The 16,112-nt window shown below is 34.2% G+C and overlaps 1 protein-coding gene across 1 annotated transcript; it reads left to right on the top strand.

Annotated features, from left to right (window-relative positions):
- Positions 1-12,509: 12,509 nt before the first annotated feature.
- On the top strand, positions 12,510-13,694 carry LOC133798449 (zinc finger protein ZAT11). The gene has a single exon (XM_062236728.1). The coding sequence runs from the start codon at positions 12,738-12,740 to the stop codon at positions 13,356-13,358; it is 621 nt and encodes a 206-aa protein (XP_062092712.1). The 5' UTR covers positions 12,510-12,737; the 3' UTR covers positions 13,359-13,694.
- Positions 13,695-16,112: the final 2,418 nt, after the last annotated feature.

Genomic DNA, 16,112 nt, shown 5'->3' with positions numbered 1-16,112 from the left:
TCTTTGCGCCAATTGCCTTCAACCTAGGCAACCCCCCAAACCCTTTCTTATAACGCGAGCGGGGTCCAAGGACATCCGTGACAATACCCATATCAAGCGGGAACTGACCGTCGACATTATCGCCGACACAAGAAGCAGCAGATGATACAGGGGTCGTACTCTGCGATGCTCGACGCTCAGTCATCTCAGTCTGCACAATAAAAAGCACGTATCTCGAATTCCAATATAACATTATTTGAAAACCTAAGTTATAAATTTTTAATATAACAACATATAAAATATAACTTTATTATCTATCTGCCAACATCCTATCATTAATGACTACAGACCAGTGATTGAAAAAGAATGTAATTAATTTTGTTCCTGTATCAGGGAGCAAGTGGGCTAAAATAAATTTGGTCATGAAAATCCATATCTAAATCAAAATCATGAAGATGTTGTTGATATATACAGTAAGTGCAGTTAATTCCATTAATGGGGAATTTACGTCTCTAAACATATACATCAACTATATTTGCATGTTTTTTATTTAGATATGGATTTTCATGACCAAATTTATTTTAACCCACAAGCTCCCTAATACGGGGACAACATTAGTTACATTCTTTTTTTATCTTAGTCCACAATCATTAATCATAAAAATATTGGCACATAGATTATAAAGATTTAATTGTTAAAAATTTAATTAATAATTAATAAATAATTACTAATTGACAACAACCAATTAATAATTAATATTTATTAATTATTTACTAAACTTTTTTAAAGTTAAATGATCATAAATTAGTTAAGGTTATGCAACTTACATGTTTTGTCGCCGCTACATCACTAATCTACTTATCCTTCTTCTTGTGGAGGTGCTCGAATGTGTCGATCATGCTCGGGAGCTCGCCAGTAGATGGGTCCATCTAAAAAAGCAAATTACTTAAACATTGTGACCTTTATAATATTTTCGTAAATATAAGGATATAGGTTATTATAATTTACGTGATCATAAGCATGGGCAACGATGGATTTGGAACCATGTCCTCCTGGTATGATCATTTTTGCTCGAGCTTCTTTATTTTTCTTCGATATACGCTTCAAACAGAAAATAGTACTCATTAATCTAGATTGTAATTTTATAATTAAAAATTAATGTAGAACCTACGGCATACCTGCTGAGAATCAGAAGCCCAAAAATCGCATAGAATTGCCCAATCAGAAGAAGTAATCGACCCAAAAGGTTTTGACTTCGCTCTCTCGTTGTCCACCTCTCCTCCAACCTCTACCCAGTGTTTCTTCATCGTGTGGTGCCAATCAGTCAGATGTTTTTGCATTTGTCTTACCATGGCATCGTTGATTACTGGATTGTCTTATTGATAAATGAATTTGTCCTAAAATCACAATTAAATTTGGAATTTGTTAAAATATTATGAAGATAGACAAAATATTTAATAGTGAGTTATTAAAGGTTTAAAAAATACTTACAGATAGCCTATTTCGATAACTTGGATATCAGCTGGTTTTACTTGTTCCCAAGCTAGTGTAGTTGGGGGTACGGTGTTACGCAAATAACGAGCCATGGAATTGTTGAACCACTTGCCGTACATTTGAATAGCTTTTCCAGTTTGTGCATCAAACTCTACTTTCAAATGACAAACTTTTTTGGTGGCCAGCTTCTTCTCGATATTGGCACCGTAATAAGCTACCCTGCCCCTCTTGGAGCCACCACATGTATCATTACTTGGTTCGGCCATTCTACATTAAAATATTCATTAATTAACTAATTCAAATTATGTATGTCTATTGTTTTTTGTTATAAAATTAACATTTTATTCATTATGGTCTTTCCCAACCTACCCTATTCCAACCTAGTGGATCCCTTGGAGATAGTAAGCAGTCATGTACTTTTCCACATTTTTTCAAGATGTTTCTCAAACATCTTGAAAAAATGAGGAATAGTACATGAATGCATTGGCTATCCCCAAGGCATCCACTAGGTGCATGTCTATTACTTTATATATATATATATAATTAACATTTTATTACTTATGGTATTTCCAAACCTACCCTATTCCGACCTAGTGGATCCCTTGGAGATAGTAAGCAGTCATGTAGTTCTCCTCATTTTTTCAAAATATTTCTCAAACATCTTGAAAAAATGAGGAGCAGTACATGAATACATTGGCTATCCCCAAGGCATCCACTAGGTGCATCACTATTGTTTTTTGTTATAAAATTAACATTTTATTACTTATTATCTTTCCCAACCTACCTTATTCCGACCTAGTGGATCCCTTGGATATAGTAAGCAGTCATGTAGTAATTCTCATTTCTTAAAGATATTTAATCAAATATCTTGAAAAAATGAGAACCAGTACATGAATACATTGATTATCCCCAAGGCATCCAATAGGTGCATGTGTACCTATATTTGATACTATCATTAATTAATGATAATAAATAAAGTTTTCATTGAATTAAATAAAAAGTTACATATACTTGTTTAAATTACATATCATTGTCCTCATCATCACTAACTACAACATCATTACAAACATCACTATCACTATCACTATCGACTAGAACATTGTCGTCATCCTCATCGTCTTCATACTCGGCCAACGTGTCGTCTTCAAATTCAACTTCATCATCGACAACAAATTCATCTGAACCTTCGCCAACCAAATCATCGACGTTGTACACTTCAGTGGCATGGACATCAACCCAATCATACTGAAGATTATCAAAAATTGGAAGTTCTACCCATAACTAAAATGAAGAAGATTTAACTTCTTGTAATATTGGTATATCATTTGTGCTCTCAGTATCATCAACATCGGAATTTGAGAAATCTCATACATTCCTCGAAATGTATTCATTAACGAGCCTCCAATAATCCCCATTTTTCACATCTCGAAGATAATACACCAACTTCACTTGAGATGCGAGAACGAAAGGATCATCTTTATAACATTCTTCCTTCACATATACGCTCGTAAAATTGGATTCCACTTTAATTCTACTTGTATTGAACCATCTACACTTGAATAGGACAACACTGTAACCCATTAAGTAGGATAATTCAATTACTTCTTCCAGAACTCCATAGTAGTTCACTCCTTCCTCACTTGGCACAATTACACCGCAATTTTGTGTTTTAAGCTTCATATCACGACCATGAATCACAAATTTCACACCATTCACTATCATCCCTGGATATGAGAACACGGCGCCGCTTGATTTGTTTGCGAGAGCATACAATTCATTATTCACTTCAGTAGGTGTTGACTCATGCAAACCGCTACCTATCAACATTAACATTGAAAGTTAGTTTTGGATTGATTAAGTGGGGTTTCAGAAAAGAATTGACTAATATACATACTCTTTCTTTGAACCACTGAGGAAAATCAACTTCTTGTTGAACTTCAAGATTCGAGGCCCCCCCGTCTTCTTAATTCATCCATATGCTCACTACAAATGGACAACAATGTTATGATTTTTGTCTTTACTCGGTATATAAACCAAACAAATTTATTGAAAAAAGACTAGAAAACACACCTAAGGTACTCCTTAATTTCAGCACAATTGTTCAAGATATACCACTCAACCTTTTGCTTTAACCGCGGATTGAGGAGCATACTTGATTTCTTACCAAATGGATGACCAACAGCCTTATAAATAGAATATTCCCGATTTGGTTGGGATTCAACGCGATCGTCATTCCTCTCAGGTCGATTGAATCGAGTCTCAACCCCCCGGAGGTACATTGAGCAAAAGGTTAAGGCATCATTGACCACGTAAGCTTCTACAATTGAACCTTCCGGACGTGCACAATTTCTTACATACTATTTATAAACCACCATCGAACGTTCAATGGGATACATCCACCTAAAGTGCATGGGACCGCCAAGAATTGCCTCTTTCGGAAGATGCAAAACCAAATGCACCATAATGTCGAAAAATGCTGGAGGAAATATCATTTCCAACTTGCATAAAATGGTGATAATGTCTGTCTCCATCTTCTCAAGGTCTTTAACATTCAAAGTCCGTGAACAAAGTTTTTTGAAAAAACCGCACAACTCAATAATTGGCTTCCAAACTTCAGGAACCAAAAATGACATAATTGCGGCGGGCAACAACTGCTGAAACAACACGTGGTAATCGTGTGATTTCAGCCCAGTTATCTTACCATCATTGACATTGACATTATTCGAAAGGTTTGCAGCAAAACCGTCCGGGAATTCAACTGACTTCACAAATTCACAGAAAACTCGATGCTCCGGGACACTGAGGGTGTAACTGGCATGCGGTTTCTTCCACTTGTTTCCCTCTTTGCCGAGGTGGAGTTTTTCCCTAATTTTCATGTCTGCTAGATCAATTCTTGCCTTGTTAGTGTCTTTAGATTGTCCCTCTAAGTTCAACAAAGTTCCCAAGACACTGTTGCAAAAATTCTTCTCAATGTGCATTACGTCCAAGTTATGCCTCAGCAATAATTCCTTCCAATAATCAAGCTCAAAAAATATGCTCTTCTTCGACCAATTAAGTTCAATCGGAGCCCTTTTGCGTTTCACACCACCAAATTCTTTGTGTTTCCCAGGATATCTAATCTGAAAATTCTCTAATTGCTTCAACACATCATCACCGGAGTAATCTTTCGGTGGTGGCCTGAGTTCCTTGTTACCGTCGAATAGTGCTCGTTTGCTCCTTCATTCATGATCCATATCAAGAAACCTCCTATGGCCAATGTATGCAATTTTACTTGTAATCCCTACAAAGGGATTTTCTTCATTGCATGTGGGGCATGCCTTGTACCCTTTTGTGCTCCACCCAGACATCATAGCATAAGCTGGGTAGTCGTTAATGGTCCACAAGATTATTGCACACATATTGAACAAGGTACTATTGTATGCATCTCGTGTCTCGACACCATTCACCCATAACTCCTTCAACTCGTCAAGCAAAGGTCTCATATAGACATTGATATCTTTTCCAGGTGAAGAAGGACCTGGAATTAGAATAGACAACATTAATGACTGTGGTTTCATGTACTTCCACGGTGGTAAGTTGTATGGGACAAGTATCACAGGCCATATGCTGTAAGAGTTGCTCATGTTCCCAAAAGGATTGAAACCATCTGTAGCTAGCCCAAGCCTAACATTTCGAGGTTCGGCTGCGAAAGATGGGTACAACTCATCAAGGTGCTTCCATGCCTTACTGTCAGCGGGGTGCCTCATCACACCATCTTCCTTTGGCCTTTTAGAATAGTGCCATCTCATATCCTCTGCAGTATATCTGGAACTGTACAGCCTTTTCAATCTCTGCGTCAACGGAAAGTACAGCATGACCTTATGGGCCACTTTCTTCTCGTTCCCACGATTATCTTGCCAGCGACACTCACCACAAACCGGACAGAATTCCAAATTCACATTCTCCTTCCAAAACAGTGCACAGTCATGCTTGCAAGCATCGATGGACTCATATCCCAATCCAATACTCCGCAACTTTGCCTTTGCCTCATAGTTAGACTTAGGTAAAATTGTTCCGTCAGGCATAGCGTCGACGAACAATTCCAGCAAACCATCAAAGTAATGATTGCTGCACTTGTTAATAACTTTCAGATGCATCAACTTCACCAAGAAGTTTAATGCAAAATACTTTTGGCAACCCGAGTACAGTTCACTTGACATCTCCTTAAATAAATTGTCATACTTGTCGCGATGTTGAGGATCATCTTGGGGAGGATCATTATAGTTTCCAGTGGGAACGTCATCTTCAGCGTTAACATCCTCCAGGATATCCGCTATCTCATCTCTATCATGATCTTGTACCACAGCTGGTGGCGATGGCAGCACCTCTCCATGGTAATGCCACACTTTGTAGGACTGTATGATGCCATTGTTGAATAAATGCATCGAAATTGTATTTATAGGCTGGAACTTAACATTCCCACATTTCTTGCACGGACAGCGAACCAAACCCCGATTGTTCAACTGATTTTTAGCGATATCGAAGAACTCCTTAACACCATTTCTGCACTTCAGAGACCAACGATTCCTCTCACTCATCCAGCTTCTGTCGCTCGCCATCTTTAAGCGAAATAATTAAGAAAATATTAATAATTGTCTAAAAATGAGGGAAATGATAGTCAAAATATTTCATGACTGTTTGTCTCCCTAATTATCACTAACTGATAATAATATCTTATCTCTGGCAAAAATAATTATTTATATTGACCAAAAAAAATGTAGCTAATTATTAATTATTACAATTTTTTAAATCATTTACTTATTTATTACTTTTATTTTAAAATTAAATTAATTATACATTAATTGCATTTTGTAATTTTTTATTAAATTCCTCAATTTGTATTGGATTATTTACTTAATTAATAACAATTTTATTATATTTATATTTTACTTAATTATATTTTATTAAATCACTTATATTTTTAACTTTTTTCAATTACAAAACATCTAATATTAATGTTAAAATTAATTATTAATTATTATGATTGGTAATTTTATTTTATTTGAATTATAGTTAAAAATTAATTTTTTGATGTATTTTTTAATTATACTTAATTTTTTATTTAATTAATTATTAAACTTTTATTAATTTTACTAACTATAACAAAATTTGAGCAGCATAACGACTATATTTCAAACTATCCCAAAAATTTAAAAACCTACAAATTAAACACATATATAACCAGAATATTCCCAGATCATACAAAACATATATATACATTAACAAATACATCAATTTACATATATACAAATATTTAACCACAAAAAAACATATACCAAAACTAATTTTTTTATTAATACAAAAAAAATTATTAAATACATATTTACAAACATATCACATTTAATATAAAACAATTAAAAAATATAAACATACATTATTAATCGATTTTTTTTAAATTCATACTTTAACTAAAATACATATATCACAAAATACAATATAATAAATATTAACATGCAAAAATAAAAATATTACAGTGGGTGAAGTGGCTCCGCTCCGGCAGTGGTTCCGCTCGGACTGTTCCGGCAATGGTTCAGGGACTCCATAGAAACAAAAAAAAAATTAATACATAAATAAAATTAAATAAAATACAAAAGTATATTAAAATACTTACAGTGGGAAACTTGGAATAGGAGGGGGCGGCAGTGGTGGCTCGCGGTGGCGCCGGAGAGGGGCTCGGGTGGGGTGGCCGACGGGGTGGGTGGGCTCGGTTGGGATGGGGTGGTCGTCGGGGTGGGTGGGCTCGGGTGGCGTGGGGTGGCCGTCGGGGTGGGGTGCCGTCGGGGTGCAGCTGGTGGGGGTGCGGCTGGAGTGTGGTGGAGGATTGAGAAGAGAAGAAGAAAGAGAGAAAAAAAAAGGAAGAAAAAAAATGGGGAAGAAGGGCTCACGCCTGTTGTAATATCGCTATGACTTTTGCCGGCGTGTTTCGTTGCGTTGGCAAAAGTCTAAAAATGCGCCGGCAAAAGTCTTTAATAAACCCTAGGACAAAACAGTGTCGTTTTACTTAGTCCAGCTTTTACCGACGCAAAATAGACTTTTGCCGGCGCAACGAAACGCGCCGGCAAAAGTTTAGCCAACTACTTTGTTGAAAATGTGCAAAATTTCAAAAATGCACGTTGATTTTTGCCGGCGCGTCAAGTGAAATGCGCTGGCAAAAGTCTACGGTATTTTTTTTTTAAATCTGATAGACTTTTGCCGACGCAATTCACTAAATGCGCCGGCAAAAACCTTGTTTCTTGTAGTGTTAGTACTAAATCAAACAAGAAAATAATAGAATAGTATAATCTATTAATTTATTTATTTTTTTGGACAAACTAATCTCTTAATTTATTGATAACTACTATATATTATATATAATTGGTAATTAGAGTATTATCAATTGGTTGTGATAAGCTAAATATAGTTAGACTAGAACATATTATAGCTATGTCTAGCTCTTAGTGATATTAATGGGCGCTGGGCGACTATTCATTAATTAATATTGTTTTGTAAAGACTAAACCATTAGCTTTTAGCGAAAGAAAAAAGAGAAGAAACTACTTATTATGCTTTCAAAGAGTAGTTATATAATATTATTGTTATTATATATTATTTGGGAAAATACTAAATTGGCTTTTAAAAAATTACTCGATTGAATTCTATGTTTAGTTAAATTACGATCGTGTATTTTATAAAATGGATTAAAATAGTGCTCTAATACTCGGTTTTGGTGCAAGTAATTTCAAATATAAGATTAATTATTGGGTACTCGGAAATGCGCTAAGTTCAAAAAATCGCAGAAAATGGTTGAGGAGTAGATAAGAAAATGTTATATTTTAAATTATTTTGATAGAAATCGGGTTCAGAATATTATTTTGATACATAGTCCAATTGAGTAAGTTTTTAAAACACAGGGACCAATTTATTAATTTTCATTATTATTATTATTAGAGAAATTGGTGGAAATAAACCATTTTATAGTGCATTTTGCACAATAACCTACTTTCAAAATATTCTAGTTAAATGGCCTCTTTTATTAATGAATTTTTGGTATTACCCATCTTACCCTTAAAATAAAATAATAATAAATTAAAATAAAAACTCTAATAACTATCATCTTCTTCATCTCACCCATCCACCCACACCCATCCACAACCACCCACTATCATCCCCCGCCACCACCACCACCGGCGACCACTGCCCCTACCGCCGGCTAACACTGCTCATCACCGGATGCTGTCATTTCTCCACAAATCCAACCACCACTCATTCAAAAGGTTGGTTTATAAAGGTTTTTTTCTTATATATGAATGATGAGATTTTTTATATTGTTTTTGTAGATTTAAAATGCAAAATGATTATTTTAGTAATTGAAAGTATAAGTAAGGATTTAGGTTTATTTTTGGGGTTTTAGGGAGGTTAAAGCTTGAAAATCTGGAAAAAAAAATAACGGTTGTTTCAGCTGTTTTTGAGATAGAGAAATCCAGAATTTTTTGATAGCTTGTCTAATTTTTCGACAAGGAGTCTAATATTTTAGACCAATTGTCTAAATTTCAGACCAGTAGTCGTATTTTTTTGACCACCTCTCTAAATTTTAGACCACCTGTCTAAATTTTAGACCATCTGTCAAATTTAGACAGGTAGTCTAATTTTTAGACAGATCGTCATATATTTTCAACCACCTGTCGAATTTTTAGACGGGTTGTCGAATTATCAGACAAATTGTCTAATTTTCAGACAGGTTGTTGAATTTCTACATTTTCAACTTGATTTTCATTTTTTTTATATAAATTTTTAATCAAAGTAATACCAATAATTTATATTTGTTTATTGTATTAATTTTTTTTTTCAGATGTCATTAAAAAATATTGTAATATTATGTGATGGAATGTGGAAAAAGAATGAGGACTCATGGAAATGGATTTCAAATGGCTCACGATAAAGATCAAGTTTGGTACAAACTAACCTAACTTATGAGGAGTTAGTTGAACATATTTACGAAGTTACAGAAATCGATCGCAACCTCTTCGATATAGAATTAACTTACAGGATAACGACAATGGTGGAGATTGAACCAATTGCAATAAAAAAATAGTAGAGACATTGTTAGTTTCTTTACATGGCAAGAGCGTGATTTGGTTCCATTATGTGTGAGTTTGATCAAGAAGATGGAAAATGTGCTCATTAAGGATAAATTTGCTACTAATATTGATTCTACTACAAATGTTAATTAAGATCCAATAAACTACTTTCAAAATTGTTCTACAAGACAGCCATCTTCTCCTTGTAGTATGCCAATGTTCATGTATCAAACTCTTATAGTATGACTTGTATTGGATATTTATTAGCAAATGCAATGGAATGGTATTTTGTTTATGTATAAAACTGTTTTGGTATACCACAAACTGTTATAGACTACTTGTGTTGGATGTTTCTGTTTCAGACCTCTTTGTGTTATATTTCGACAGCCTGTCTAAAACTTTCGACAGCTAGTCTCAAATTTTGACGGTCTGTCTAAAACTTTCGACAACTAGTCTAAAATTTCGACTGCCTGTCTAAAACTTTCAACAACTAGTTTGAAATTTCGACTGCTTGTCTAAACATTTCGACAGCTAGTCTCAAATTTTAACGGCCTGTCTAAAACTTTCGACAGCTAGTCTAAAATTTCGTCTACATGTCTAAAAATTTCGACTGCTTGTCTAAAAATTTTGACAGCTAGTCTAAAATTTTGACTGACTGTCTAAAACTTTCGACAGCTAGTCTCAAATTTCGACAGGTTGTCTAAAATGTTTGAAATGTCTAAAAAGGCTCCAATAACACAATAAAAGAACATATATCTCAATTAACATTTTATAAAGTTAAACAAAACTTAATCTTTATGAGATTATGATGATTACAGATTGAGTGGTACATATTTCAATCAAACTACTATGATGATCAAGGATTGAGTAGTAGATAATCTATTGAGGTACTATTATGATGATTATGTTTATAGTATAAGAACAACACTTTCTCATGTAGGTTATTGGATCTTAATTAACATTTGTAGTAGAATCAATGTTAGTTTATCCTTAATGAGCACATTTTCCATCTTTTTGATCAAACCCACACATATTGGAACCAAATCACGCTCTTGCCATGTAAAGAAACTAACAATGTCTCTACTATTTTTTATTGCAATTGGTTCAATCTCCACCATTGTCGTTATCTTGTAAATTAATTCTATATCGAAGAGGTTGCGATCAATTTCTGTAACTCCATAAATATGTTCAACTAACTCCTCGTAAGTTAGGTTAGTTTGTACCAAACTTGATCTTGTTCGTGAGCCATTTGAAATCCATTTCCACGAGTCCTCATTCTTTTTCCACATTCCATCACATAATATTACAATATTTTTTAATGACATCTGAAAAAAAAATACAATAAACAAATATAAATTATTTGTATTACTTTGATTAAAAAGTTATATAAAAAAATGAAAATCAAGTTGAAAATGTAGAAATTCGACAACCTGTCTGAAAATTAGACAACTTGTCTGATAATTCGACAACCTGTCTAAAAATTCGACAGGAGGTTGAAAATATATGACGATCTGTCTAAAAATTAGACTACCTGTCTAAATTTGACAGATGGTCTAAAATTTAGACAGGTGGTCAAAAAAATACGACTACTAGTCTGAAATTTAGACAACTGGTCTAAAATATTAGACTCCTTGTTGAAAAATTAGACAAACTGTCAAAAAATTCTGGATTTCTCTATCTCAAAAATAACCGAAACCACAATTAATTTTTTCAGATTTTCAAGCTTTAAGCTCCATAAAACCCCAGAAATAAACCTGAATCCTTACTTATACTTTCAATATACTAAAACAATCATTTTGTATTTTAAATCTACAAAAAAAATATCAAAAATCTCATATTTTATATATATAAAAAAACATTTATAAACCAACATTTCAAATGAGTGGTGGCTGGATTTGTGGAGAAATGACAGCATCCAGTGATGAGCAGTGTTCGCCGGCGGTAGGAGGCAGTGGTCGCCGGTGGTGGTGGCGGCTGGGGATGATAGTGGGTGGTTATGGATGAGTGTGGGTGGATGGGTGAGAGGAAGAAGATGATAGTTATTAGAGTTTTTATTTTAATTTATTATTATTTTATTTTAAAGGTAAAATGGGTAATACAAAAAATTCATTAATAAAAGAGACCATTTAGCTAAAAACTTTTAAAACTAAGCCAAATTGCAAATTGCACTACAAAAAAAGGCCATTTTGCCAAGGACCCTTATTATTATGAACACTTTTGATTTGGCCTAAAAAAGTAAACAACATGCGTGACCCACTGTTTGATTATGGGTTTTACTGCTATAAATAGAACTCACATATTTAATTTGATTAATATGCCACATGCCATTGAAAAGTTATATGTACATTTACTACTTTCACATGGAAAGTTCGATCCATGCTCAGTTGAATATATATTTGGTATAAATACTATATTAATATATAGTAGTGATTTGTTATAATAATAATAATATAAAGAAGTCTCACATTATTTCAAGTACATATCAAATTGGTAAAGAAATTTCTTCTTTAAAATGTGTAGTGTAGTGTATTGTGTTACTTATATAGAATAGTCCTAGATGTATACAAGTCCTATGGTATACTTTTCTTCTGCGCCTCATGAGGTGGTAGCTTCGTGTTTTTACACCAACAAAACATATTAACAAGCAAGTTTAGAGTCTTTAGACCAAACTAGTCCAAATTTTAAAATACTAATATGAATCGTGTGAATCTTCTAGATAACTCGATCTGCTTTTAACTTCTTGGCTCACCCACTGAGTAAGTCATGCTTACGTGAATGTGATTCCTATGAGTTAATTAGATCTTTATATATATATATATATATATATATATATATATAACAATAAACAATTAAACCAACAATCAATAAAAGGCAAAAACCTCATATTTGATTTCCCAAATTCAATAATATCATCTTATTTATATTTATAAAAAAGAAAGGTAAAATATTCTAAAAAGTCAACCATGACAAAGTCATATTTTGACTAAACAAACTTACTTCTGCCCTTGCCTATATATATCAAACATTGCCATACCACCAAACGTTCAATAAATCCTTCAATATATTCTTTTTAAAAAACCATATCCAGTTTCACACATTGAAACCATCCAAACATACCTTTTTATTCTAAACCCAATTTTGTCTTTCCTCAACCACCAAAGAATTCATCATGAAGAGATCCATTACAGACAGAGAGCTTGAAAACCTAACCATGGCCAACTGTCTGATGTTCCTCTCTCGTGGAGGATCAGTTATCACTACTAGTCATAATCATCATCATCGCCATCTTCATCATCAGTTCGAGTACTCTAATTCATCTTCAAACCTGTCATTATCGCCATCTCCATCCCCGTCACCAAACCGGGTTTTCGAGTGCAAGACCTGTAACCGGCAGTTTCCGTCGTTCCAAGCCCTCGGCGGCCACCGAGCGAGTCACAAGAAACCACGGATAATGACCGGAGAAGGTGGTAACAGCTCTGATAATTCCCAGTCAGGTTCCCCAACCAAGCCCAAGACCCATGAGTGCACCATATGTGGGCTTGAGTTCGCCATAGGGCAGGCCTTAGGAGGTCACATGAGGCGCCATAGAGCCATCTTGACCGAGCCCCATGCTTCGGCCGTGGTGGTGCCACCGCCTCTTGATATTGCTCCTTTGCAAGTACGGCCGGCGGTTGTGAAGAAGACCAATAATAGGGTTTTGTGTTTGGATTTGAACCTCACGCCTTTGGAAAACGACATCAAGATTCTTCAGCTTGGGAAATCAGTTCCTTTGGTTGATTGTTTCTTTTAAACAATCATATACTACATATATAGTTTATGCTCATCACATACATATATATATACATATATTTATATGCTATTATCTATAGTTTATGTAGTTAGTTAGTAATCGTATAGGGCCTGAGGCTGAGGAGAGAGTTTTTACTTCTCTCTTTCTTTTTCTTTTCATTTATTTTTTTTAATATAGGGCGCTGCGGATTTATTGTTTCGTTTATGTGTTTTTTAAGTTTTGTTGTATGGCCTTCGAGGCTGTACTCATGTGTATGCATTTGATCACATTTGTACATTTGTTCATTATTTACTTACATAATATAATACAATAAGTTCATTATGATCACTTGAAAAATCATGGCTTGCAATATATGTTGAAGTTATAAAATATTAAAAATGAAAAACACCAATAGATGTATATATATTGAAATATATAAGATAGCATAGATACATGATCATCATTGCAGAAAAAAACTCAGAATGGAGCAATGTGAAATCAACATATTAAAACGATTAGTTGAAAGTTTAGAATTAGCTAAACCACCTCATAACCTAATAAAAGCATGTGTAATTTTCCACATATGTTTAATTAGTTTTGATCTGCTTTATCTTTTTGTCAGCTTAATTACAAGGAATGTCGTTATAGATCAAGGTTTCGAACTTTTACAAGTAAAGTCTATATTAACTTATTAAATGGGATAACTGAATTACATGGTAAGTGAGCATAGACTATAAAGATTTGTTCCCAAAATCATATAAATCTATATATATAGAAGGTTCCAATAATTATATATAATATATTCCACGGACCACGGCCGGTGATCATTGTTCTATAATAATTACATGATCCTAGCTAAACGCTTAAAAGAAAACTGTAAAGATGCAGTTTATATAACGTAATAAATCAGTAACCAAAATGTCATTATTGATTAACAGATCATCATTTACTAGCTAGCTATATATATAGTATATGTATATATATACAGTAAATAGCTGTACTAGTACAATATTTCAACAATAATATTAAACAAAAAAACGTTCTTTTCTTTTATTTCCTCTTCCAGATCATACACTACAATAAATTAATTCTGAGTTTTTATTTTATTTTGTAAATGAAAAGACTATTATATTAAGTTATACATATCATTGAAGTCTTGCATAATACGTACAGTGGCGTGTAAAGCCATATATTCAATGTAATGTTATCTTGGCTTTAAGAGTTGTTGTCTCTCCAAAGTCTTCTAAAGTCAGTACTTGTTGTCTCTACACGGTGTTTCGAGTACATTTTTGATATATGTACGTGAAAAAGATAGGGAACCTTACGGGGAAGAAAATGTATTAATTTGGAATTAGTACTTGACACGCTGAATGCCGTACAAGTTGATTGATTGTATGCTTATAATTCTTTCCGCATTAAATGCACAATTATCACCATATATATATATATATAGAGCTGTAAATACGGGCCGGGCTTTTGAGCACGGCACGAAACCGGCACGAGCCCGGGAGGCACGAGCACGACATGGCACGAAAAAATATGGGCTTGAGCCAGGCACGGTACGAAAAAATATGGGCTCGGGCCAGGCACGGCACGAAACGGGCTTAGCACGACACGGCACGACAAGCCCGAAGGCACGACACGAAAGCACGAACAAACTAGCCCGAAAGCACGACACGATAAAAAACCCGATATTTTGACATTAATAATCATAATAAATTTTTATTTGTCAATAATTAATAAATTAAAATGATAATATATGTCTTATTTTTTTCAATGTTTATATTTTTATAATTATATTAATTTATTTTAAGATTTGTTAGATAATTTTTTAGCATTTATTAGGAGGTATTAAAATTCTAATAATTATCTTTGATATAATTTTGTGTAAAATATTGTTAAAAAGTTTATAAAAATATCTAAAATTATAATTTAAACAAAAAAATGTATTTGGTTTGGTGGTAAGTCCATTGATGGTGAAAGAGGAGGTGGAGGGTTCAATTCTCCATCCTCACATTTTTTGGCAAAAAAAAAGTGGGCCGGCCCGAATAAGGAAAGTGGGCCGGCCCGACTTGGGCCCGGCACGAGCACGAGCACGGCACGACATGGGCCGTGCTGGGCCTACTCTTTCAAAAATGGGCCGGCACGAGCACGGCACGAATTGAATATGGGCCGGGCCCGGCCCGAATTTACCGGAGGCACGAAAAATGTGGGCCGGGCCGGGCCGGGCGGCCCACATTTACAGCTCTATATATATATATATTGCATTTTATTTTTTGGGATGTTTAGATTTCAAAAGGGTACTTAGAAATTCTAAGCTGGGCGGTGGTTGTCCCACTGGTCACTGTGAGGGTGACATATTCATGTGTATATAATTTATTTTAGTACAAGTCGTTATAATATAAGAGTCAGCAAAACGTACATACATGGGTAGAAATTATTATGCGTAATATTGCATGGCATTTTCCTAATAATGATGAGTCCGGAATCCTACATATATCAATACACTCACACTAGGGCCATTTTGTCGACTCAGAAAATATTGTTGGAAAATCTGCTAGCTTATGATATCAGTCCAATATTATTGTACTTCTACGCTTATCTAGTGGGGTTTTCCCTCTATTTTAACTGTAGTAAACTACTTGCGCAATAAGACAATAAAACACATTCCAAAGAGAAGAGAAGAGAACAGAATATGTATATATAATTAAATTAGTATTGACTTTTGTGTATTAAGGACTTGGGGCTATATAATTAAGTATAGCTTTAGTAAGT

Source organism: Humulus lupulus, chromosome 8 (assembly GCF_963169125.1).
Source record: "Humulus lupulus chromosome 8, drHumLupu1.1, whole genome shotgun sequence".
In the NCBI taxonomy this organism is placed as follows: Eukaryota; Viridiplantae; Streptophyta; class Magnoliopsida; order Rosales; family Cannabaceae; genus Humulus; species Humulus lupulus.
Note: the sequence above shows the minus strand (reverse complement) of the source record. Positions and strands in the feature narration are given on the sequence as shown.

Coding starts and splice junctions, on each gene's coding strand:
- LOC133798449 (XM_062236728.1), top strand. CDS start 12,738: ATGAAGAGATCCATTACAGACAGAGAGCTTGAAAACCTAACCATGGCC.